Genomic DNA, 26,592 nt, shown 5'->3' on the forward strand with positions numbered 1-26,592 from the left:
AGCGAAACGGGCTGGCAACAGATAGTGTGCAGACCCTTCCCGGACAGCGGCGGGCTAGAGCCCGACCGAGCGGCACAGCAAAGGGCCGAGCAGCATCGACGGGGGAGAGAGAGAGAGGGCAGAGCGTACAGGGCGCAGCCGGTGTTCAGGGGCCGAGCAGCGTCGAAGAGAGGGAGAGAGAGACGTGTAGAAACCCGCGAGGCGCCGCCATTGCCACGAGGACCGCCGAGAGTGGCGTTGGCAGCAGCACAGGAGAAGCGCGCAAAACCTACAGGGCGCCGCCATTGCCACGAGAACCGCTGGGAGCGGCGTTGGCAGCAGCGGGGGAGGAAGGAAAGCGCGGGAGATGCCATTTTAAGCCATTGGGAGACGCCATTTTAAACCACACCCAAAATGCCAAAGAGTGGCAGTATCACCGCATTTGACAATGAGGTCGAAGATTGGACTACATATGTCGAACGAATAGAGGTATACTGCAAGGCAAATGAGGTGTCAGATAACAAGAAAGCGTCGGTATTGTTAAATTTAATGGGTGCAAAGACGTATGGTTTATTACGAAATCTAGTAACCCCAACGAAGCCAATGGAAAAGAGTTTTGAAGACATAGTAATGATACTACAGGAACATTTAAACCCCACACCGCTGCTGATTCAAGTTTCACAAACGGAACCAGCATAAGGATGAAAGAAATGCTGATTATTTAACAGAACTGCGCAAACTATCGAAACACTGCCAGTTTGGAGCGGGACTGGCAGATACCTTAAGGGACAAGTTTGTGTGTGGGCTTCAAAGTGAAGGAACGCAGAAACGGCTTTTATCTGAAAAGGACCTTACGCTGGAAAAGGCTTTCAGCATTGCGGTATCATATGAAGCAGCAGCACGGGGCGCTGCAGAGATACAACAGAGACCGCAAGAATATGGCACAAATGAAATGTCATATGGAACAGAGAGCTGCTATCGCTGCGGCATAACAACACACGACCAGGATGATTGCTGGTTCAAAGACAAAGTGTGCAGACAGTGTGGAAAAGTAGGACACATAGCACAAGTCTGCAGGTCAGGAAAGAAAACCAGCAATAAGAAACCTACCAAAGAAAAGTACAAGAAGGTACATAAGATGACGGAGAATAGTTCAGACGAACAAAAGAGTGATAACGACTCCGAAAGCAGGGAACTGAGTTGTCTGAAACTACATAATGTGATCACAACGGAGGATCACCGAACCATTTGGGTCACTCTCAAGATAGCAGGAGTCCAGATAAAGATGGAATTGGACACAGGATAAGCCCTAACAGTCATAAACCGACAGGGCTACGAGCGGCTATTCTCACACATACCCTTGAGAGACACAAAAATTATTTTGAAGACGTACACGGGGCAAAAAGTCTACCCCAAAGGAAAAATAAGGGTGACCGTTATATATAACGGTAAGGAGACACCAAAACTAGACCTGTATGTATTGCAAGATGGAGGACCACCATTACTGGGACGTGAATGGATCCGGAAAATACAACTGGATTGGCATTCCATACAGGCACTGACTGTGGCTGACAAAAAAGATGACGACGTCACACCTGGGTGACTGTCAAAGATCCTAACTGACGCGAAAGAAGTGTTCCAGCAAGGACTCGGAACACTAAAAGGCATGACAACGACGATTAAAATTGAAGAAAACGCAAGCCCAAAATTTTTTAAGGCCAGACCGGTACCTTATGCGATCCACCCAGCCGTCGAAGCAGAGCTGGAGAGTCTGGAACGTTCAGGTGTACTGTCCAAGGTAGACTGGAACGAGTGGGCTACACCCATCGTCCCTGTGATGAAAAAGTCGTTGAGCAGCACGCCTGGGGAACCAAGGAAGGTTCGCATCTGTGGGGACTTTAAGGTAACAGTGAACCCGGTCCTTCACACCATACAATATCCACTTCCGCGGATTGAAGATATTTTCGCCTCGCTATCTGGAGGGAAACGCTTCACTAAGATTGATCTGGCCCAGGCGTATCTGCAAATGGAGGTAGAAGAAGCATCAAAAAAATACCTCACAATCAACACCCATAAAGGTCTCTACCAATACAACTGGCTGGTATTCGGGGTAGCATCAGCTCCAGCTATTTGGCAGAGGGCAATGGAACAAGTCCTGCAAGGGATCCCAGGGACCCAGTGGACGACATCCTGGTCACGGGCGAAAATGACGGTGATCACCTTGCCAACCTGGAGCAGGTGCTCACTAGATCGCAGGAATATGGGCTCCGAGCTAACCGCCCCAAATGCAAGTTTTTTAGAAAACAGATCTCGTATTGTGGCCACGTTATCGATAAAGAGGGGTTACATAAGTCCCCAGAGAAGATTGAGGCAGTAGTCAAGGCTCCAGCACCGGAAAATGTCTCACAACTGAGGTCGTTCCTCGGGTTGGTAAACTACTACCATAAGTTCTTGCCAAATTTGTCTACAATACTACACCCACTGAACACCCTACTGCAAACTTGGGTGCCATGGAAGTGGAGTGACGAATGTAGACGAGCTTTCCAGAAGAGCAAAACACTAATCACATCCAAAGAGGTATTGGCCCATTACAACCCAGCATTACCAATTCGGTTGGCATGTGATGCGTCACCCTACGGCATTGGAGCGGTGCTGTCGCACAAATTCTCAGACGGCTCAGAGAGGCCAATAGCCTTTGCGTCACGATCACTAACCTCAGCCGAGCGTAACTACGTCCAGATTGACAGGGAGGCCCTCAGCCTAGTGTGGGGAGTGAAAAAGTTCAATCACTATCTGCACGGGCAGAAATTCACCTTGCTGACTGATCACCAGCCTCTTGTCTCCATTTTTAATCCGAAGAAGGGCGTTCCGGTGATGACTGCGCAACGACTACAAAGATGGTCACTTTTTCTAGGGGCACACCACAATGAGATTGAATATAAGGGCACCAAACAGCATGGAAATGCTGATGGGCTATCACGCCTGCCACTGCCTACTGGGGAGGAAGCATCAGCAGTGGATCCTGTCAAAATATTCCATTCGACTATAGTTGAATACCTACCGGTAACTAACGCTTGTATCGAAAAGGAAACCCGAAATGACCCGACACTGTCTCGGGTATATGATTTGATGGTGAAGGGATGGCCAGCACATGGCGACTCACTGTTGCCAGCATTCTCGACAAGGAGAGAACAGCTGTCAGTGTGCCGGGGGACCTTGATGTGTGGATCCCGAGTGGTAATTCCACCCAAGTTAAGGGATAGAGTGCTCAATGAGCTTCATGAGGGTCATCTGGGAGGGGTAAAAATGAAAAGCCTAGCTTATGTGTGGTGGCCGGGAATCGATAAACAAATCGAGGACCTGACCAAGAGCTGCTCAGGATGCCGGAAAGTCCAAAATGCACCACCACAGGCCCCTCTACACCCATGGGAGTGGCCCTCATCTCCATGGCAACGGGTGCATATTGATTTTGCTGGTCCATTCATGGACTCAATGTTTTTAATAGCCGTGGATGCGCACTCGAAATGGCCTGAGGTCATCAAAATGTCCTCCACCACCACGGAGAAAACTATTGCAGTCCTACGGACCATTTTTGCCAGGAATGGCTTGCCAGAACAGATTTGCTCCGACAACGGACCACAGTTTGTGTCCGAAGAGTTCCGGAGGTTCTTGAAAAAGAATGGGGTAAGGCATTACACATCCGCCCCGTATCATCCAGCCACAAATGGATTGGCTGAGAGGTTCGTACAAACCGTTAAGAAGGCAATAAAGGCTATGTACAATGACAACATTCCGCTGCAGCACAAGGTGGACAATTTCCTGTTCGCCTACCGGAATGCGACACATTCAGTCACTAACCAGGCCCCAGCCATGATGTTCTTTAACCGAAGGTTAAGATCTCGCCTGGATTTGCTCAGACCAAACGTACGAAGAGATGTTGAGAGTAAGCAATTCCAGCACATCCATGAGAAGCCAACAAGGAGCTTCAATGTAGGGCAACCAGTCTTGGGCCGTGACTACCGAACAGAAAAATGGCAGCCAGGAACGATATGCACATGGCAGGGCCCACTAATGTACACAGTGGACGTTGGGGAGAGCATCGTGAGACGCCATGCTGACCAGATCCTAGAGTCACAGGAACAAGTCAACCCCATGCCTCGCCCATACGTACCTGGTGATGAACCCGACGTACAGGTCGCATCTACCCCAGAAACAGTAGCATCGGAAGCTGATGAACCAACCGACGACAGGGGGCCAGAATCGCCTCCGCACCAAGAGCAAGACACTCGGGAAAGGCGCTATCCAGAAAGGATCAGGAAGCCTCCCCAAAGACTGAATATATAAATAGACTATTTTCAGTTAATGTTGCATGTTAAAAGTGTTAATTGTAATTAGTTTGCTATTTAATTGTTAAATGAATGTTATGGTACTGTTAATCTAAAAGGGAAGGAATTGTAATGTATATACCTTTAAGTGGGGAACTATCTTTTACAGTTCATGTATACTGCAGTACCGGCAGTGACCACACCTGTATATAGCACTGAGTAGTAATCTGTACAGATCAGTTCCTGTGTGAGCCACGTTGAGTAAACACCTGTTGAACCGTTCTCCTGCAGTCTGTGTCTTATTATACACGGACACAACACTAACTGGCCCCAATCTTCCTTTGACTACCCTTTCACTATTATGTTTGTACCTGTTTCATAGAAAGTTTCTGATTCAAACCTGAAATTTCATTATTTCTACTAAAGGTTACAACATGATATATTTTCTCCTTGCAAGCACTGTTTTATAATTCAGCAATGTTTTGACATAGGCCCCACACTGTTTCAGTCCCAGGCTTCTTTCCTCACAAGCATTGGAACAGACTACAGTTTCTATAAAACAGGTGCTATGTCATGTTTGTCCCTTTCCATGTATTTTAATCTTTGAACAGATAGGTATTATAAAAGAAAGCACTTTTATTCCTGATATTGAAAAGTATTAAAATCTACCTCTTTGACCAAGCTTTTGGTCATCTGCCCTAATTTCTCCTTATGTGGCATGGTGTCAAATTTTTGTCTTATAATACTTCTGTTAAGCACCTTGGGATGTTTTACTGCTTTAAAGTTGCTGTATAAATACAAGTTGTTATTGTTGCTGTTATTATTAAAATTATTTTATTCCTTATCCAATGAGTGCTGAAAGACCTTTTCAACTTTCAAAGCATAAATATTTTTATGCAGTTAAATGAGTGAGGTAAAGTACAATTAGAGAAATGTAAAAAAAGGATATTTATGATTTACCTTAAGACAAAAACTGATAAATTTGTATATTTCTTGTTGATTTAGTTCAAAAAAATCTAGTGTCATTGCATTATAGCCCCTAAATTTATTGGATCACTAAATACTATGCAACAAGAGCCATGTTGGAATCCTGGCATGTGTAATTTTCCACATGAGCTTCATTTCTATATTCAAATAGTGCATCTGTGCCAGCCTTGGCTCAGTAGTAGCACTCTTGCCTCTAAATCAAAAGGTTGTGAGTTCAAACCCCACACTAGAAACTTGAGCACATATTCTAGGCTGATACTTCAGTATATTATTGAGGGGCGTGGACTTTTGGATGAGTTGTTAAACTGAGGCCCTATCTACCCTCCCAACATTTATCCCTCATCCAACATAACTAAAACAGATTATTTGATCATTTATCTCATTGCTGTTTGTGGGATATTGTTATGTGCAACTTGGTTGCCATATTTCGCCACATTACAACCGTGCATATTTAATTGGCTGTGAAGTACTTTGGGACATCCTGTGGTTATAAATGGCACTATATAAAAGCAAATTCTTTCTTTCTTAATTAAGTTTCTTTTATTTATTTTTTACTGCTTTCAAATATTTTTTCTGAGGTTATTTTTCTGTGTTTCTTCCTGTTTTTCTGGCTTTTTGTTGTTTTCTGCTCAATTTTTGGCATCAGACGATGTTCAGAATGTTTCCGTGGAAACAAAAACATTTGAATATTAGGGTAAATTTTACTAACTAGTGCTCCTGACAGAGAGCTGTGCATGACAGCACACATATTTGGATTTTTACTGCATAGATCAGAGCACCCTGCACAATTTTCTACTAATTTGCTTGCAAAATCCCTGGTAAGTGCATTGTTAATTGAAGCAGACATAAAAAGGGGATATTACAATACTCCAGCTCAGCGAATGATAAGCCACCTAATGCTTGCCAGCAGCAGGTCATCTCAAAATGAATGCTGGGGCTACATTTAAAATGCCAAAATTGCTCTACTTCATGATTGAAATGGTACAAGATGAAAGAAGGCATTCCAGATCCATCAGAAGGCTTCACAGCTGGACCCGCCCACACTCACTCATTATGCCATCAACCTGCAGGACCTGGGATGCTTACCTGACAATGACCAAAGACAATCAGCACCAGTTCACACAGCTATACCATCAGCTGCAAGAACACTTGTAGCCAACATAGTGAAGGTCAGTGGCAGGCAAGGTCAGCACTCTCTTCAAGCGTCCTGCCTTTGTCTTCACCTGAAATATTGTGCTGGTGACACATGTGGCAGAGGGTAACTGAGGCAGTGGCTAGTATTGTCATTTATCCACTTACCCACTGTATAACAACAAAAGAATGATACAGCTGCTGAATGGCACAGCATTGCTGTATTTTCCAAAGTAGAGGAGAGTCATTGATAACAGCCATGTGGCCACCTGGGCAACTTGAATGCGTGGCCTGCTGGAGGTTTGATGTGCATAGTCACCTGAATGGTGAGGCTTGAGGCTCCCCAGATATTGGGCCTCAGGCCTTTTCTTTTATATGTTCCAGGGATGTGGGCATCGCTGGCATGGCCAGCATTTATTGCCCATCCCCAATTGCCCTTGAGAAGGTGGTGGTGAGCCGCCCTCTTGAACCGTTGCAGTCCATGTGGTGAAGGTACTCCCAGGGAGTGCCAGGATTTTGACCCAGTGACTATGAAGTAACAGCCATACATTTCCAAGTCAGGATGGTGTGTGACTTGGAGGGGAACTTGCGGGTGATGGTGTTCCCATGCACCTGCTGCCCTTGTCCTTCCAGGTGGTAGAAGTCGTGGGTTTAGGGGGTGCTGTCGAAGAAGCCTTGGGGGATTTCTGCAGTGCATCTTGTAGATGCTACACACTGCAGCCACGGTGCGCTGGTGGTGGAGGGAGTGAATGTTTAAGGTGGTGGATGAGGTGCCAATCAAGCGGGCTGCTTTGTCCTGGATGGTGTTGAGCTTCTTGAGTGTTGGAGCTGTACCCATCCAGCCAAGTGGAGAGTATTCCATCACATTCCTGACTTGTGCCTTGCCTTCGGTGGAAAGGCTTTGAGGAGTCAGGAGGTGAGACACTCGCCACCGAATACCCAGCCTCTGACCTGCTTTAATGGCAACAGTATTTATGTGGCTAGTCCAGTTAAGTTTCTAGTCAATGGTGACCCCCAGGATGTTGATGTTGGGGAATTCGGTACAAGATGAAAGAAGGCATGCCAGATCCATCAGAAGGCTTCACAGCTGGACCACTCCACACACACTCATTATGCCATCAACCTGCATGACCTGGGATGCTTACCTGACAATGACCAAAGACAATCAGCACCAGTTCACACAGCTATTTGGTGATGGTAATGCCGTTGAATGTCATGGGGAGGTGGTTAGACGCTCTCTTGTTGGAGATAGTCATTGCCTGGCACTTCTGTGGCCCGAATGTTACTTGCCACTTATCAGCCCAAGCCTGAATGTTGTCCAGGCCTTGCTGTATGCAGGTATAGACTGCTTCATTATCTGAGGAGTTGCGAATGGAACTGAACACTGTGCAGTCATCAGTAAACTTCTGGCCTTATGATGGAGGGAAGGTCATTGAGGAAGCAGCTGAAGATGGTTGGGCCTAGGACACTGCCCTGAGGAACTCCTGCAGCGATGTCCTGGGGCTGAGATGATTGGCCTCCAACAACCACAACTATCTTCCTTTGTGCTAGGTATGACTCCAGCCAGTGGAGAGTTTTTCCCCTGATTCCTATTTACTTCAATTTTACTAAGGCTCCTTGATGCCCCACTCAGTCAAATGCTGCCTTGATGTCAAGGGCATTCACTCTCACCTCACCTCTGGAATTCAGTTCTTTTGTCCATGTTTGGACCAAGGCTGTAATGAGGTCTGGAGCCGAGTAGTCCTGGCGGAACTCAAACTGAGCATCGGTGAGCAGTTTATTGGTGAGTAAGTGCTGCTTGATAGCACTGTCTACAACACCTTTCATCACCTTGCTGATGATTGAGAGTAGACTGATGGGGCAGTAATTGGCCAGATTGGATTTGTCTTGATTTTTGTGGACAGGACATACCTGGGCAGTTTTCCACATTGTCGGGTAGATGCCAGTGTTTTAGCTATACTGGATCAGCTTGGCTAGAGGCACGGCTACTTCTGGAGAACAAGTCTTCAGCATGACAGCCGGTATATTGTTGGGGCCCATAGCCTTTGCTATATCCAGTGCACTCAGCCATTTCTTGATATCACGTGGAGTGAATTGAATTGGCTGAAGACTGGCTTCTGTTATGGTAGGGACTGCAGAAGGAGGCCGAGATGGATCATCCACTCGGCACTTCTGGCTGAAGATGGTTGCAAATGCTTCAGCCTTGTCTTTTGCACTCACCTGCTAGGCTCCGCCATCATTGAGGATGTTCATGGAGCCTCCTCCTCCCGTCAGTTGTTTAATGGTCCACCACCCTTCACACCTGGATGTGGCAGGACTGCAGAGCTTTGATCTGATCTGTTGATTGTGGGATCGCTTAGCTCTGTCTATAGCATGGTGCTTCTGTTGTTTAACATGCATATAGTCCTGTGTTGTAGCGTCCCCAGGTTGGCACCTCATTTTTAGGTACGCCTGGTGCTGCTCCTGGCATGCTCTTCTACATTTTGCTTTGAACCAGGGTCAGTCGCCTGGCTTGATGTTAATAGTAGAGTGAGGGATATGCCGGGCCATGAGGTTTCAGATTGCGGTGGAATAAAATTCTGCTGCTGCTGATGGCCCACGACGCCTCATGGATGCCCAGTTTTGAGCTGCTAGATCTGTTCTGAATCTATCCCATTTATCACGGTGATCGTGCCACACAACTGGATGGAGAGTATCCACACTTTGTCTCCACAAGGACTGTGCGGTGATCCCTCCTACCAATATTGTCATTTGCTACAGGTAGTTTGTCTATGTTATGCTATTCGATAGACTCTGGAACAGTACCCATGGTAGCTAATGTTACCCCACTATTCAAAAAAGGTGGTAGAGAGAAAACCGGTAAGCCTGACATCAGTAGTGGGGAAAATGCTAGAGTCCATTATAAAAGATGTAATGGCAGAGCACTTGGAAAACAGTGACAGGATCGGACAAAGTCAACATGGATTTACAAAAGGTAAATCGTGCTTGACTAATCTACTGGAAGGTTTTGAGGATGTAACTGGTAAAATTGATAAAGGAGAACCAGTGGATGTGGTGTATTTGGACTTTCAGAAGGCTTTCGATAAGATCCCGCATAAGAGATTAGCGTGTAAAGTTAAGGCACATGGGATTGGGGGCAAGGTATTGACTTGGATAGAGAACTGGTTAGCAGACAGAAAGCAAAGAGTTGGAATAAACGGGTCTTTTTCCGAGTGGCGGGCAGTGACTAGTGGGGTACCACAGGGATCGTTCCTGGGACCCCAGCTATTCACAATATATATTAATGATCTAGACGAGGGAATTGGATGTAATATCTCCAAGTTTGCAGACGACACAAAGCTGGGTGGGAGTGTGTGCTGTAAGGAGGATGCCGAGAAACTCCAGTATGATTTGGACAGGTTGGGTGATTGGGCAGAAGCATGGCAGATGCAATATAATGTGGATAAAAGTGAGGTTATCCACTTTGGTGTCAAAAACAGGAAGGCAGATTATTATCTGAATGGCAATAGATTGGGAGAAGGGGAAGTGCAACGAGACCTGGGTGTCCTTGTGCACCAGTCGCTGAAGGTAAGCATGCAGGTGCAGCAGGTGGTTAAGAAGGCAAATGGTATGTTGGCCTTCGTAGCGAGAGGGTTTGAGTACAGGAACAAGGATTTCTTGATGCTGTTGTACAGGGCCTTGGTGCGACAACACCTGGGGAATTGTGTGCAGTTTTGGTCGCCTTATCTGAGGAAGGATGTTCTTGCCATGGAGGGAGTTCAGCGAAGATTCACCAGGCTGACACCTGGGATGGCAGGAATGACGTATGAGAAGAGATTGGGCTTATACTCGCTGGAGTTTAGAAGAATGAGAGGGGATCTCATTGAAACATATAAAATATTAACAGGACTAGATAGACTGGATGCAGGAAGGATGTTCCCGATGGCCGGGAAGTCAAGAACCAGGGGTCACAGTCTAAGGATAAGGGGTAAGCCATTTAGGACTGAGATGAGGAGGAATTTCTTCACCCAGAGAGTGGTGAACCTGTGGAATTCTCTACCACAGAAGGCAGTAGAGGCCAATTCATTAAATATATTCAAGAAGGAGTTAGATATATTTCCTAAGGCTAAAGGGATCAAGGGATATGGAGAGAAGGCAGGGACAGGGTACTGAATTTGGATGATCAGCCATGATATCATTGAATGGCGGAGCAGGCTCGAGGGGCCGAATGGCCTACTCCAGCTCCTATCTTCTATGTTTCTATGTTATATGTTATATGTTATCCAAGTTAATATATTATATGTATGTATAGCACTGATTATAACTCAATTTTTTTGCCATTTTTGTTTTATCAGTTCAGCTCACTGATGGGATATAAATCCTATCTTACAGCTCATCAACACTCTCCATGTATGTAGAACTGCTAAGTTTACTTGATTAAAAAAACCAAGGAATGATAAGCATTTATTCCGTGCCTGGGACCTGTCCAATGCCTTATATACTCGGTGTTTATCATTGTTTACAGTCTTGCTCGTAACCGTACGAGTGCATTTTCATGAATCGTTTGTGAGGAAGACTGATTTACGAAAATGTCAGTACTAAAATGTCAGTGCACTGCTCTATTCCCTCTGTTTGCACAAGAAGACATTATTAAATCATTAATAGTGACTGGTAAAACAGCCTGAATGTAGTGCAAGGCCAACCAGTTAATTTTGCTGGAATAATCCATTAGCAATAAATGGGAGGGAGAGCTTTTCAATTTAAAGTTTATAATCACTTCAATAAAATATCTTTGAACTTTTTTTTTTCTCCAACCCCATTGTCACATAGTTTTAGATGTCTCTCCAAGCAGCACATCAGCTACAGCTATAGCAGGATCATCTGACAGGCCTCTGCCAAAGTCACTGTTAACTGGTTAGTACACGTGGATGATTCTTCAATTTTTATTCCCTATAGGAAGTCTCTGGTCTCCATTCAATATTTTCACCCTCCCCGCCACACTACTGTGAAACAAAGCTGAGATTGTCAGCTCAGCGATATGGGGAAATCAAACTTGTGATCCATCACTTTGTGATGTTGCAGATTTGTGTTTCAATGGATTGTGCCATTCTGCAACTGCCAAATTTGTATTAACTTATAAAATGTTGTTTGAAAGCACTTACCTCTCTCTTGTTCATTCATTCAAAGAACTTTTATAAATCATTGACAGTATACAGGATGGAGTTTTGAGGAAGACACTCTTGAACCAGAAGTACATACTGCCGAACAACATTTGGCATATATACAAACTTACAACAAGCAGCACGGATTAACATTTAGGAATCCAAATTTTACATTATTTCTATTACTCAAAGTGGAAAGGCTTTAAACGTAACTTACTTTATGGCTTCGCACATGTCCAAACCCATTTTCACGCAGTTTTTGGCGTGATTTGGCAGGGATATTGGTAAACCGGAGACACAGTAGTAGCAGTCCCCTAAAATCTTGATCCTCATACAATCATTTTCCTGAATAAAAGCAAAGGTAAATGTCACTTGGTAATGCCAATGCATGATAGTGCACGTAACCTTGCTTGTCAGTATACTTACTGCTTACCTTTGCAATTTGATCAAACTTGCCAAATAACTCGTTGAGTGTGTGCACAAGCTCCCCAGGTGAACACTCACTGGCCAGGCGTGTGAAACCCACAATGTCAGCGTACAATATACTGCAGAAACAAATATATTTAGCATTTAAATTCCATTGCCAATCATAAAAATAAAGCAGCACAACAGCATGCTCTGCCCATTGACGGGAAAAATCTAAAGAAATTTAAGAGTGCAGTTACACTATAGCTGGCAGACCCAAGTTAGACTGCTGAATCCATCCGCATTGAACTCCATGACATAGCATGTGTGCTTAGATCCATGCTCAGAATCTGCCTTGTGAGTGTTGTAACCAATGTTCCCCCTATTTTTTTTCCAGTGCGGGCTGCACCGCCTATTCACACTTCTGCACATGCATGAAATTTAACATTGATAAAGCCGGTCCTGGGCTGCGCAGGACCAGCAGAGAGCTGCGTGGCTTAGAGGGAACATTGGTTGTAACAGCAGATGCAAAACCTACTTATTCACCTGTACTCACACCATTCCCATGGTCTCAAACACTTTTTTCATGTGAGACAGCCATTCACTTACTTCCTTCAATCTAGTATATTGTATTTGCTGCTCAAGGTGCAGCCTTCTCTACATTGGGGAGACCAACTACAGTTTGGATGATTACTTTTCTGAAAACCATTCTGCTTCCAAGTGTGATCCTGACCTCCTTGTAGCTTGTCACTTTAACTCCCGTCTCATTCTCCCTCTGTCCTCTGGCTTTGGCCTCCTACACTGTTCCAACCAAACTCAACAGAACTTCAGGAACTTCTGGGTAGTCTGCAGGCCTCTGGTCTGACCATATCTATAGTAGGGGGTGGTGGGATGTTGGGTGGGTCTACTGACACCTGGGGGGAAAGGGTGAGATGAGTTGTCATTTTAATTGTTGATCCTTTGTCAGATCTGAGTTCTGCCCTAGGAAGCGGTGGGGTGTGCCCACAGTGTTGACCTGTCTTTTCTCTTTTTGAAAACGGCAAATCCTCTTTGTGTTCCCATCATTTCTATTTTCATTTTAGACCTCCTGCATCTACAGTTTCCCCCCCTTTTCTCAATTTCCTACAATGTTCCTGCCTTTTTCTTTGTGTTAACTTATCCCATGCCTTTACCCCATTTTAGCAATTTGCATATTCTTTCATTCTATTAATGGCCAAGATTTTGCTGGAGTGGGGCATCTCGCAGTATGCCCCGTCAGTTAGACTGGTTTGCACACGTTTAGGTTTTAATGTTTTTTGCCCACAAAGTTGCAGGAAGTGCAAGCTGATTATGGTGCGGCAAGGGCACCAGGCATCTGGGATCTTGGCAAACGATGGGACAAATAATGTATCTCCTTAGCCAATGAGAAATAGCCAGAGGAAGTACTGAGAAAGAGGGTGAATTAGAGTGGGTAAATTCAATGTCAAATCAGGTACAGAAAGAGACATAGAGTGAAAGAAAGATTGGATTAAGAGAGAAAGAAGAGACAGGAAGCAAAAGTATCCAAAAAATTAAAAAATTTTAAATTTAACATTTTTCAAATCTCCAACTACAATTCACATCCTGAAGGAATGAGACTCCACACTTTTAACTGTTCACTTTCTGAGCAAGAGGGGTTGATTGGCAGTCATTAAAAATGATCACGTTCTTAAAGTGGTACTTATGCTGTTAATTACTAGACTTAACTGTCTGTGGCGAGTTTAATGGGCAATTAATGAGCAAATTTTTTAAAATGTGTTTATGGGATGTGGGCATCACGGGCAAGGCCAGCATTTATTGCCCATCCCTAATTGTCCTTGAGAAGGTGGTGGTGAGCCGCCTTCTTGAATTGCTGCAGTATTCCCACAGTGCTGTTAGGTAGGGAGTTCCAGGATTTTGACCCAGCGACGATGAAGGATCAACGATATACTTCTAAGTCAGGATGGTGTGTGACTTGGAGGGGAACTTGGAGGTGGTGGTGTTCCCATGCACCTGCTGCCCTTGTCCTTCTACGTGGTAGAGGTCGTGGGTTTGGGAGGTGCTGGCGAGTTGCTGCAGTGCATCTTGTAGGTGGTACACACTGCAGCCACAGTATGCCAGTGGTGGAGGGAATGAATGTTTAAGGTGGTGGATGGGGTGCCAATCAAGCGGGCTACTTTGTCCTGGATGGTGTCGAGCTTCTTGAGTGTTGTTGGAGCTGCACTCATCCAGGTAAGTGGAAAGTATTTCATCACACTCCTTACTTGTGCCTTGTAGATGGTGGAAAGACTTTGGGGAGTCAGGAGGTGAGACACTTGGCACAGAATACCTAGCCTCTGACCTGCTCTTGTTGTCACAGTATTTATGTGGCTGGTCCAGTTAAGTTTCTGGTCAATGGTGACCCCCCAGGATGTTGATGGTGGGAGATTCGGTGATGGTAATGCCGTTGAATGTCAAAGGGTGGTGTTTAGACTCTCGCTTGTTGGAGATATTCATTGCCTGGCACTTCTGTGACATGAATGTTACCAGCTACTTATCAGCCCAAGCCTCAACGTCGTCCAAGTCTTGTTGCATGCGGGCATTGACTACTTCATTATCTGAGGAGTTGTGAATGGCACTGAACATTGTGCAGTCATCAGCGAACATCCCCATTTCTGCAGCAACTTCATGAATATCAGAGGGAGGTTAAGGGAAAGATGCTGTTTTCGCAATTCATGGAGTATCTCTTCCTCACTACAAGTTGCTGGCCGATTTGCACGTTAATAACGGCTCATGATGTTCACAATCCATTTTTTCAGCAAATTCTGGGCCAATGCCTTTTCATTGCCTCACCGAGATGATATTTAAAACAGTTTCCTGTTTTTCTTTAAAGCAGTTTGCAGATCATTAAACCTATTAACTTCTTCTCTGCGATTGGACTACCTGTTGTATCTTCTCCACTTTCCTTTCCAATCCTGCTAAAATGTTTGCTTATCTTTCCATTTTGAGTTTTGACAAAGAGCTACAGATGAAATACTGACCTATCCTTTCATTTCACAGATGCTGATAATTTAATGTGTATCTCCATAATTTTCCAGAATTTGAAGTTTTTTCCTTTTGCTTGTAGTCTCATATCTGTCACTTTAGTGTGCTCAAGAATCTTATTGCCAACCAAGTTATACTGCCACTTTTGTCCAATGCATAACTCAAATTCCTTCCAATGGTGTCAAAGTGTCAGTATAACTGCACGCTGAAGGTCAAATTATAAACGTGTATGTACTACAAACAGATAACTAGTCAATATGTTGAGCCATTTTCAGTACAACCATTTGTATAACTTAGAAAGCTAGCAATTCTGTATTCCTCCTTTTCTCAATTATTAAAAGAAATAAAAATATGCACTCCTTTCAGTACCTTCTAACGTCACTTCAGCTGTCGACGTCCTAAAAACACAATGGCTCGTAATTTCTGACAGGAAGCTTCCTGCGTGCGGACGCCTCCGATCGGAAACATATCTACGCTCTTACCTGAGGGCTCCCGAGATCCGGACACTTCCGCTCCTGGGCCTCTCCACAGTTGAAATACGCAGGGTCCACGTATCCCAGGGGCGCATGCAGTTCGCAAGCGTCCCTGGGATCACGTGGGCCAGGCCAGCCAATAGGAGAAAGGAATCCCAAAAAGACACTAAAACAATAAATACATTTTTTTAAAAACCATCGCGTTTTTAAAATGAGTTAAAATTACATTAAATTAAATATTTTAAACAAAAGTTTAATTTTTTGAAAAAAATAATTAAAGTTTTTAACGGGGCTAAAAATAAACGTACCTTTTTTAAATGTATTTTTAAATTATAAATGCGTGAAACATTATTAAAAACTTTTTTTCAACTCTTATGCTGGTAAAAGCAGGCCTTACGCCTGCTTTTACCAGGCAGAATATTTCTAAGGGTTTTCAGCGGGCGGAGGTCCTGCAGAAAGCAGAACTCTCCACCCGCAGAAGCCCGTCTCCAGGGCAGGTGTCCGATCTGTCAAGAGCATTCTTGACAGATCAGAAATTCCAGTTTTCAGCACATGCACTTCGCACCAACGCGTACACACCCGTAGGCATCGGAAAATACGGGCCTATAGCCTAGAAATTGCTGACAATGCCATTAAGCCAAATGCTGATGGAAAATGTCATACTGGGCAGGAATGTTGTGAATGTGTCATAGCATTTACATACTGTGCTTTTCCCTGCTGGCACAAAATTATTGTGTGAATTTTATTTAAGATTGAGCACTAATGTGATAGGCCAATTAAACCAGCACACATATCACCATTGATTATTCAATACATTCAAATGAAGTAGATGTTGCAGATGAGGCTGTAGTGGGAAAACTGATAAGAGCATAAGAACATAAGAATTAGGAGCAGCAGTCGTCCATACAGCACTTGGAAAACAGTGACAGAATAGGACAAAGTCAACATGGATTTACAAAAGGTAAATCATGCTTGACTAATCTACTGGAATTTTTTGAGGATGTAACTGGTAGAATAGATAAGGGAGAACCAGTGGATGTTTTGTATTTGGACTGTGCTGCCTTCCTTTAGGAATTTATGTTAGTTTTCAAGATAATTCAGGGGTTTGAGTAATTTGGGTCGCTTTCCATTGTGTGCTGCCACCTAGTGGATATTTGGTACCTAGCAAGTGTAGTAAAGCGCAGTAAAGTAAGTGCTGTAAAGTAAATTGCTATATATCACAAGACCTGCAGCTCGACACATGGTCTTGCAGTTATTTTCTTGTTACGCTTCGGCCTTGGACACTATTTGTCTGTAAGTACTTGAGAATGTTATAGATGATTAGTGTACACTATACTTTGCAGAAAATGTTTAGTTTGTAACCTTTCTCTGTAAGCAAACCTACACAACTAGCCGTAAATTGCTCGCTCTCTGTATCTAGCTTGTAGCTGTATTTTGATGCACTATGTACAGGGCTAATTTAAAGTGAATGTAAGAGAATGCCTTTCAGTTTGCTAAATGTATATTCACAGTAAGCTGTGTTTTCACGTATTTTGGTAAGTTACATGCCAAATGTACTGTGTTGCTCAGGCTTACCTAAGTTTGTGTATGCATATCAGTTATGTGTTTGTGTACTAATGTATGCTTCCATTTCTGCATTGTATTTAAGTTTCACAATAAGAATCTTTCAGTAAAGTTTACAAGAAAAGTCAAGCCTTGTGATTTTTATGGGAAGATATCAAGTTGTTAGCTACCTGTCTAGCTCTGCATAGGAACGTGCTGCAAGGGCAGAATAGTGAAAAGACAACAGCACAGCGGGCTCAAGCACAAGAAGATACCACCCAGCTACCATGAGTCTACGCTCAGGAAGACAATATACAATAGAGGACGTCGACCAGCCAACTGAGAAGCATGAGCCTCTTCGAGCAAATGATGCCAAGTCACAGTCCTCTAAAGCATCCTCTAGATCATCTCGGCGGTCCAGCAAACCGTCGTCATTGACAGCTTCTGCAGCCGCCAAAGCACATGCCAAGGCAAAAGCTGCCCAGGCTCAATTGTCCTTCGCTGGAAAAGAAGCTAGTGTGATGAAGCAGAGAGCCGACCTCGACGCTAGTGTGATGAAGCAGAGAGCTGACCTCGACGCTAGTGTGATGAAGCAGAGAGCTGACCTCGATGCCAGTCTCCACATTCTCCAAAGCCAGAGAGCTGCCGCTGCCGCTGAAGCTGAAGCTGCAGCTTATAAAGAAGGTGAGGAGAACGAAGGCAGGGAGCACAGCCATGAACCATATGTTCCAGAACAGCCCCTCAGTCCAGTGCAACGTACAAGTGAGTATGTCCAACAACACTCCAAATTGTTCTTCAAGGAAACATCCAGGTATCTCGACGCAGAACCAGCTACTCACCACAGTAACAAACAGCCTGTTTTCGGAGACACTGAGCTTAAAAGAGAAGAAACAAGTAAGACTTACCTGCAGAGACCTCCACAGCACTCGGCCAATCCAGCCAAGCAGTCCTTACCCGAGCCACAAGGTGCACAAGACCTCGCTAGGTACCTCATCCGCCGAGAATTGTTAAGTTCAGGTCTTCTAGAATTTGATGCCCATCCTGAAAATTATTGGTCAAGGAAAGCGTCCTTCCTGAGTACCACCAAGGACTTGAATCTGTCAGCCAGAGAAGAACTAGATTTGATGACAAAGTGGCTCGGAGCTGAGTCGTCAGAACAGGCGAGGAGAATTCGCTCAGTGCACGTCCGCAATCCCACAGCAGGCCTCAACCTGGTTTGGCAACGTCTCGAAGACTGTTATGGGACACCAGAAGTCATTGAACACGCACTACTTAAGAAGATTGAGGACTTTCCGAAGCTAACCAACAAAGATAATGTCGAGCTTCGAGAACTGGGTGACATTCTCCTCGAACTGGCGTGTGCTAAGGGAGAAGGTTACCTGACAGGCCTCTCGTATTTGGATACAGCTCGTGGGGTAAACCCAATAGTGGAAAAGCTCCCCTACAACCTTCAAAAGAAATGGATAGATAAGGGATCCAAGTACAAGGAGGACTACGGAGTGGCATTTCCTCCCTTCTCTCTCTTCTCCAGGTTTGTCCAACAACAGGCAAAGGTGAGGAATGATCCAAGTTTCACTTTCTCCACCTCCAGCAGTCACGCTCCTTCGAGAACAGAAAAACCCACAAAGTACAGCAACAAAGCCTCTGTGAGCGTGCACAAAACAGATGTTCCAGCCGAACCCTCAGTCAACCAATCCAGTTCTGCTGGGAATAAAGTGGATGACCCAGATCGTCAGTGTCCAATACACAAGAAGCCCCACCCACTCAAAAAGTGTTCATGCTTTAGAGGCAAGCCTATTGATGAGCGCAAATCATACCTGAAAGAGAATCGCATCTGCTTCAGGTGTTGTGGGTCGACTCTGCACATGGCAAAAGACTGCAAGGCGACAATCAAGTGCTTCGAGTGCAACAGTGAAAAACACATCGCAGCCCTGCATCCAGGTCCTCCTCCTTCGACCACCGAGAGTGCTGCGGTTGACAAAGAGGATAGCGGGGAGCAAAGTGAAAGCGCATCTTCTTCAGTCACCTCCAAGTGTACAGAGGTTTGTGGAAATTCAAGCAGCCCACACTCATGCTCCAAAATCTGCTTGGTTAAAGCATATCCTGTAGGGAGAAAGGAGAAGGCAATCAAGATGTATGCAGTGCTTGATGAGCAAAGTAACAAGTCTTTAGCGAAGACAGAATTCTTCAATCTTTTTGAAGTCAAGGCCAGCGCAGCTCCATACACGCTGAAAACCTGTTCAGGGACAACAGAGACTGTGGGTAGGAGAGTTGGCAACTTCGTGATCGAGTCCATGGATGGGAAACTACAGCTTCCCCTCCCCACCTTAATTGAGTGTGACATGATGCCAGATGATAGGACGGAAATTCCCTCCCCAGAGGTCGCACGTCATCAGCCCCACCTACAGCCAGTTGCCAACAAGATTCCAGCTGTGGACCCGGACGCTCCAATCCTCCTGCTCTTGGGAAGAGACATCTTAAGGGTGCACAAGGTGCGTGAGCAAATCAACGGGCCCCACAATGCTCCTTATGCGCAGCGGCTTGACCTGGGATGGGTCCTCGTGGGTGGAGTTTGCCTGGGAACAGTCCACAAACCAACGGATGTCAACGTCTATAAAGCAAACGTGCTGCACAACGGTCGCACATCCTTTCTCAGCCCATGCCCAAACAGGATCCAGGTAAAGGAAGACTACAATAGCATGACGCAGCATCATAGGTCAACCTCCTCTGCCTGTGAGGAAGAGGCAGGCCTCACTGTGAGCATAGACAGCCTAGGATGCTCAGTGTTTGAAAGGTCCAAGGAGACTCCTGAGTCCAATCTCTTCACCCTTGTGGAGCCTGAAGCTGATACTGAGATTTGGCCTGAAGTTACGACCCTGCTCACCAAAGCCTCAGAATCTCAGTTGGGCTCACAACGCTTCGAGCGATTCTCAAGCTGGAGAACACTCTGTCGAATCACAGCCCGACTCATTCATGTTGCAACATCCTTCAAGGGGAATTCGGACAACGTAGAATGCAAAGGATGGAAATGTTCTAAAGAAGTATCCAGCAAAAGTGAGCTTTCACAAGCCAAAGGTGTGATCATTCGCTCTGTCCAGCATGATGTCTTCAAGGAGGAATTCAAATGTCTTGAAGAGGGACAAACATTCCCCAAGCAAAGCCCACTTAAAAAGCTCAACCCAGTTACAGATGAAGATGGTTTGCTTCGGGTCGGAGGTCGCATATCATCCGCAGACTTGTCAAGAGAAGAAAAGCACCCTCTGATCATCCCACGCACCCATCACATTGCCACACTACTCGTGAGATACTATCATGAGCAAGTGGCTCACCAAGGACGGTACATAACAGAAGGAGCTATCCGAGCAGCCAGATACTGGATAATCAGGAGCAAGCGTCTGGTTTCTTCTGTTATCCACAAGTGTGTTACCTGCTGCAAGTTATGAGGGAGGTTAGAGGACCAAAAGATGGCAGACTTGCCAGCCAACAGACTCACTCCAGAGCCTCCATTCACCAGCGTAGGCCTTGACGTATTTGGGCCATGGACCATCATGACGCATCGCACAAGAGGAGGTAGTGCAGGCAGCAAGCGCTGGGCGGTGCTCTTTACGTGCATGTCTACCAGAGCTGTGCACATTGAGCTGATTGAATCAATGTCAACAGACAGCTTTATCAATGCCCTGAGGAGGTTCTTCTCAATCCGTGGTCCAGCCAAACTTCTCCGCTCCGACAGAGGGACTAACTTCGTGGGTACCTGTAAGGAGTTGGACATCCACACGGACGATGCAGCGGTAAGAAGCTACCTCCAAAAGAAAGGATGCACGTGGGTGTTTAACCCCCCGCATTCATCCCACATGGGTGGTTCATGGGAAAGGCTCATCGGTGTTGCCAGGCATATTCTGGATGCTATGCTGCTTCGGACAGGACCCACTCATCTCATACACGACGTCTTGAGCACTCTCATGGCGGAAGTCATGGCGATCATGAATGCAAGACCCCTGGTGCCGGTGTCCACTGACCCAGACATACCTGCAGTCCTCACCCCAGCGATGCTCCTGACTCAAAAGGTGAGTGCTATTTCAGCCCCCTCTGGAAACTTCGACATGGCTGAGCTGCACGGGAAGCAGTAGAAGCAAGTCCAGTGTCTTGCAGACACTTTTTGGAAGAGATGGAGAGGAGAGTATTTGTCCACCCTACAGAGCCATAGGAAATGGACAGAAGACAAGCCAAATGTCGAAGTGGGAGATGTTGTCTTGCTGAAAGACAGCCAAGCACACAGAAATGAATGGCCAGTGGGACTAGTTGTCAAAACTCTGCCAAGCAGGGACAAGAGGGTCTGCAAGGTGGAGGTGAAGATTGTCAAGGAGGGGACTGTCAAAGTGTTTCTGAGGCCAGTCTCAGAGATTGTAGTCCTCCTTTCTGAAGAAACCTAGAGAAAGGATTCTGAGTATGTTTGCAGCCAAAGGACGTTTTCTTTAGGTTTTATTTTGTATCTGTAGTGGTACAATGGAATTGTACAAAGTGGGGAGTGTGCTGCCTTCCTCTAGGAATTTATGTTAGTTTTCAAGTTAATTCAGGGGTTTGAGTAATTTGGGTCGATTTCCATTGTGTGCTGCCACCTAGTGGATATTTGGTACCTAGCAAGTGCAGTAAAGCGCAGTAAAGTAAGTGCTATAAAGTAAATTGCTATATATCACAAGACCTGCAGCTCGACACATGGTCTTGCAGTTATTTTCTTGTTACGCTTCGGCCTTGGACACTATTTGTCTGTAAGTACTTGAGAATGTTATAGATGATTAGTGTACACTATACTTTGCAGAAAATGTTTAGTTTGTAACCTTTCTCTGTAAGCAAACCTACACAACTAGCCGTAAATTGCTCGCTCTCTGTATCTAGCTTGTAGCTGTATTTTGATGCACTATGTACAGGGCTAATTTAAAGTGAATGTAAGAGAATGCCTTTCAGTTTGCTAAATGTATATTCACAGTAAGCTGTGTTTTCACGTGTTTTGGTAAGTTACATGCCAAATGTACTGTGTTGCTCAGGCTTACCTAAGTTTGTGTATGCATATCAGTTATGTGTTTGTGTACTAATGTATGCTTCCATTTCTGTATTGTATTTCAGTTTCACAATAAGAACCTTTCAGTAAAGTTTACAAGAAAAGTCAAGCATTGTGATTTTTATGGGAAGATATCAAGTTGTTAGCTACCTGTCTAGCTCTGCATAGGAACGCGCTGCAAGGGCAGAATATGGACTTTAGAAGGCTTTCGATAAGGTCCCACAAAAGAGATTAGCATGTAAAGTTAAAGCACATGGGATTGGGGGTAAGGTACTGTCTTGGCTAGAGAACTGGTTGGCAGACAGGAAGCAAAGAGTTGGAATAAACGGGTCTTTTTCCGAGTGGCAGGCAGTGACTAGTGGGGTACCGCAGGGATTGGTGGTAGGACCCCAGCTATTCACAATATATATAAATGATCTAGACAAGGGAACTAGATGTAATAACTCCAAGTTTGCAGAAGACACAAAGCTGGGTGGGCATGTGTGCTGTGCAGAGGATGCAGAGAAAATCCAGTACGATTTGGACAGGTTGGGTGATTATACAGCATTTGCCATGCATCTGCCCAATGTGGATAAATGCAAGGTTATCCACTTCGGTGGCAATAACAGGAAGACAGATTATTATCTGAACGGCAATAGATTGGGAAAAGGGGAAGTGCAATGAGACCTGGGTGTCCTTGTGCACCAGTCACTGAAGGTAAGCATGCAGGTGCAGCAGGTGGTTAAGAAGGCAAATGGTATGTTGGCCTTCATAGCGAGAGGATTTGAGTACAGGAGCAAGGATGTCTTGCTGCAGTTGTACAGGGCCTTGGTGAGATCACACCTTGAGTATTGTGTGCAGTTTTGATCGCCTTATCTGAGGAAGGATGTTCTTGCCATGGAGAGAGTGCAGCGAAGATTCACCAGACTGATACCTGGGATGGCAGGAATGACGTATGAAGAGAGATTGGGTCGATTGGGCTTATATTCGCTGGAGTTTAGAAGAATGAGAAGGGATCTCATTGAAACTTATAGAATTCTAACAGGACTAGACAGACTAGGTGCAGGAGGGATGTTCCCGATGGCAGGGGAGTCCAGAACCAGGGGCCACAGTCTAAGGATAAGGGGTAAGCCATTTAGGACTGGGATGAGGAGGAATTTCTTCAGCCAGAGAGTGGTGAACCTGAGGAATTCTCTGCCACACAGGGCAGTTGAGACCAATTCAATAAATATATTCAAGAAGGAGTTGGATATATTTCTTGAGGCTAAAGGGATCAAGGGATATGGGGAGAAAGCAGGGACAGGGTACTGAATTTGGATGATCAGCCATGGTCTCATTAAATGGCAGAGTGGGCTGGAGGGGCCGAATGGCCCACTCCTGCTCCTATCTTCTATGCTTCTATGTTGGGGAGGGTTTAAACTAAAATGGCAGGGGGTTGGGAACCTGTGCAGGGAGAACGAGGAAAGGGAAGCAAGGATAAAAGCAGAAGACAGGAAGGAGAACAGCAAAAGTGGAAGTCAGAGAAATCAACGGTGTAAATCAAACATGGCCACAGTAAACAATAATTCTAAAAGGTCTAAGAGTGTTAAAAAAAAACAAGCCTGAAGGCTTTGTGTCTTAATGCGAGGAGCATTCGTAATAAGGTGGATGAATTAGCTGCGCAAATAGATGTAAACGGATATGATATAATTGGGATTACGGAGACATGGCTGCAGGATGACCAAGGCTGGGAATTCAACGTCCAGGGGTATTCAATATTCAGGAAGGAGAGGGAAAAAGGAAAAGGCGGTGGGGTAGCATTGCTGGTTAAAGAGGAGATTAACACAATAGTAAGGGAGGATATTGGGCCAGAAATTAGGTTCGGGGGGTTGCCGCGCGTGCAAGCCCCCGATGTGCACTTACCCGGCACGCTGACATTTCAATCCTGGCCCACATTGCATTTCCTGTCACTGGCCCGCTTCAGGTCCTGCCGCGCTGTGCATGCGTGACCCAGCGGCGTACTTAGTGCGATGAGCCGGCTGGGATCACGTGAGCACTGGGCGACCAATGGGAGGTTGCAAAAGTTCATTCACGAGTTTGATAGTAAGAACTGTCAAACTCATGAAAACTCCTGGCCCCAAAACACTACTTAACTTGAAAGAAAATTTAAAAAAACATCGCACTACTTAAATAAACTATAAATAACTGTAAAAAACTATTTTAAACAATAATTTTAAATTTTGAAAAAAATTATTATATAAAAAATCGGGGCTACAAATACACTTACCTTCCTGTAAAGTCTTCAAAAAAAAAGAACCTGTGGAAAATTTTTCTAATTTAACTTAATAGACCACTTACCTGTTAAAAGTAAGTACTTACGGCTGCTTTTTCCACGCGTAAAACCGGAGTCTTTTCACCATGGGCAACTCTAATAAAAAAAGGGAAGTTCAGCGCGCACGCGCTGCCTGATACGTCGTACGCGTTCCGCCTCTTAACCGCTTGGGTCAGAGGAGAGGAAATGCCGGTTTTCCCCGCATGCGCTGTGCATGCTGAAAACCGGCAATTCCTCCGGGCCCACGCGTGAGTACCCCGTCCGTACTCACGCGTTGGGACAGGAATTACTGGCCCATTAGCTCTGATGATGTGGAATCTGTATGGGTAGAGCTGAGAAATACCAAGGGGCAGAAAACATTAGTGGGAGTTGTATACAGACCCCCAAACAGTAATGCTGAGGTTGGGGATGGCATTAAATGGGAAATTAGAGATGCATGTAATAAGGGCACAGCAGTTATCATGGGTGACTTTAATCTACATATAGATTGGTCTAACCAAATTAGTAACAATACTGTGGAAGAGGAATTCCTAGAGTGTATACTGGATGGTTTCCTGGGCCAATATGTCGAGGAACCAACTAGCGATCAGGCCATCTTAGACTGGGTATTATGTAACGAGAAAGGATTAATTAACAATCTTGTTGTGCGAGGCCCCTTCGGGAGGAGCGATCATAATATGATAGAATTCTTCATTAAGAGGAAAGTGAATTGGTTGACTCAGAGACTAGGGTCCTGAATTTAAATAAAGGAAACTACGATGGTATGAGGCGCGAGTTGGCTAGGATGGATTGGGGAACGTTACTTAAAGGGTTGACGGTGGCTAGGCAATGGCAAACATTTAAAGATCGCATGGATGAACTACAGAATTTGTTCATCCCTGTCTGGCATAAAAATAAAACAAAAAAGGTGGCTCAACCGTGGCTAACAAGGGAAATTAGGGATAGCATAAGATCCAAGGAGAGGACATATAAATTGGCCAGAAAAAGCAGCAAACCTGTAGATTGGGAGCAGTTTAGGATTCAGCAAAGGAGGACAAAGGGATTAATTAAGAGGGGGAAAATAGAATATGAGAGTAAGCTTTCAGGGAACATAAAAACTGAAGATTCACCAGACTGATACCTGGGATGGCAGGAATGACGTATGAAGAGAGATTGGGTCGATTAGGCTTATATTCGCTAGAGTTTAGAAGAATGAGAGGGGATCTCATTGAAACTTATAAAATTCTAACAGGACTAGACAGACTAGATGCAGGAAGGAGTCCAGAACCAGGGGTCACAGTCTAAGGATAAGGGGTAAGCCATTTAGGACTGAGATGAGGAGGAATTTCTTCACCCAGAGAGTGGTAAGGCTGTGGAATTCTCTACCACAGAAGACAGTTGAGGCCAATTCATTAAATATATTCAAGAAGGAGTTAGATATATTTCTTAAGGCTAAGGGGGTCAAGGGTTATGGGGAGAAAGCAGGGACAGGGTACTGAATTTGGATGATCAGCCATGATCGCATTGAATGGTGGAGCAGACTCGAGGGGCCGAATGGCCTACTCCTGCTCCTATCTTTTATGTTTCTATGTTTTTATGATCTTCAACTTCAACTCCACTTTCCCGCCCGATCCCCATATGCCTTGATTCCCCTGGAGTCCAAAAATCTATCTATCCCAGCCTTGAATATAGTCAAAGACTCAGCATCCACAGCCCTCTGGGGTAGAGAATTCCTAAGATTCACAACCCTCTGAGTGAAGAAATTCCTCCTCTTCTCAGTCTTAAATGGCCAAAACCTTATCCTGAGACTATGTGCACTAGTTCTAGACTCCCCAGCCAGGGGAAAAAACCTCTCAGTATCCACCCTGTCAATCTACCTCAGAATCTTATATGTTTCAATGAGATCACTCCTCAGTCTTCTAAACTACGGAGAGAATAGTCCCAATCTACTCAATCTCTCCTCAGAGGACAACCCTCTCATCCCAGGGATCAATCTAGTGAACCTTCATTGCATCCCTCTAAGGCAAGTATATCCTTCCTCAGGTAAGGAGACCAAAACTGTGCACAGTACTCCAGGTGTGGTCTCACCAAAGCCCTGTACAATTGTAGTAAGACTCCCTTACTTTTGTATTCCAACCTCCTTGCAATAAATCCAACATGCCATTTGCCTTTCTAATTACTTGCTGTACCTGCATGCTAACTTTGTGTTTCCTGTACGAGGTCACCTAAATCTCTCTGAACACAAATTAATAGCTTCTCACCA

The 26,592-nt window shown here is 45.0% G+C and overlaps 1 protein-coding gene across 5 annotated transcripts in view; it reads right to left on the reverse strand.

Annotated features, from left to right (window-relative positions):
• Nucleotides 1–26,592, reverse strand: part of adcy2b (adenylate cyclase 2b (brain)) — a 779,528-nt gene that overhangs the window by 284,815 nt on the left and 468,121 nt on the right. For all 5 annotated transcript variants that reach the window (XM_085988701.1, XM_085988702.1, XM_085988703.1 and 2 more), the window contains 2 exons: nt 11,997–12,108; nt 11,781–11,908 (listed from right to left, as the gene is read on the reverse strand). In XM_085988701.1, coding sequence (XP_085844827.1) covers nt 11,781–11,908; nt 11,997–12,108 — 240 coding nt within the window. The remainder of the gene's footprint in view (nt 1–11,780; nt 11,909–11,996; nt 12,109–26,592) is intronic.

The sequence above is a fragment of the Somniosus microcephalus genome, chromosome 5, assembly GCF_052327205.1.
Source record: "Somniosus microcephalus isolate GS21.2 chromosome 5, FLI_Smic_1.0, whole genome shotgun sequence".
NCBI lineage: Eukaryota > Metazoa > Chordata > Chondrichthyes > Squaliformes > Somniosidae > Somniosus > Somniosus microcephalus.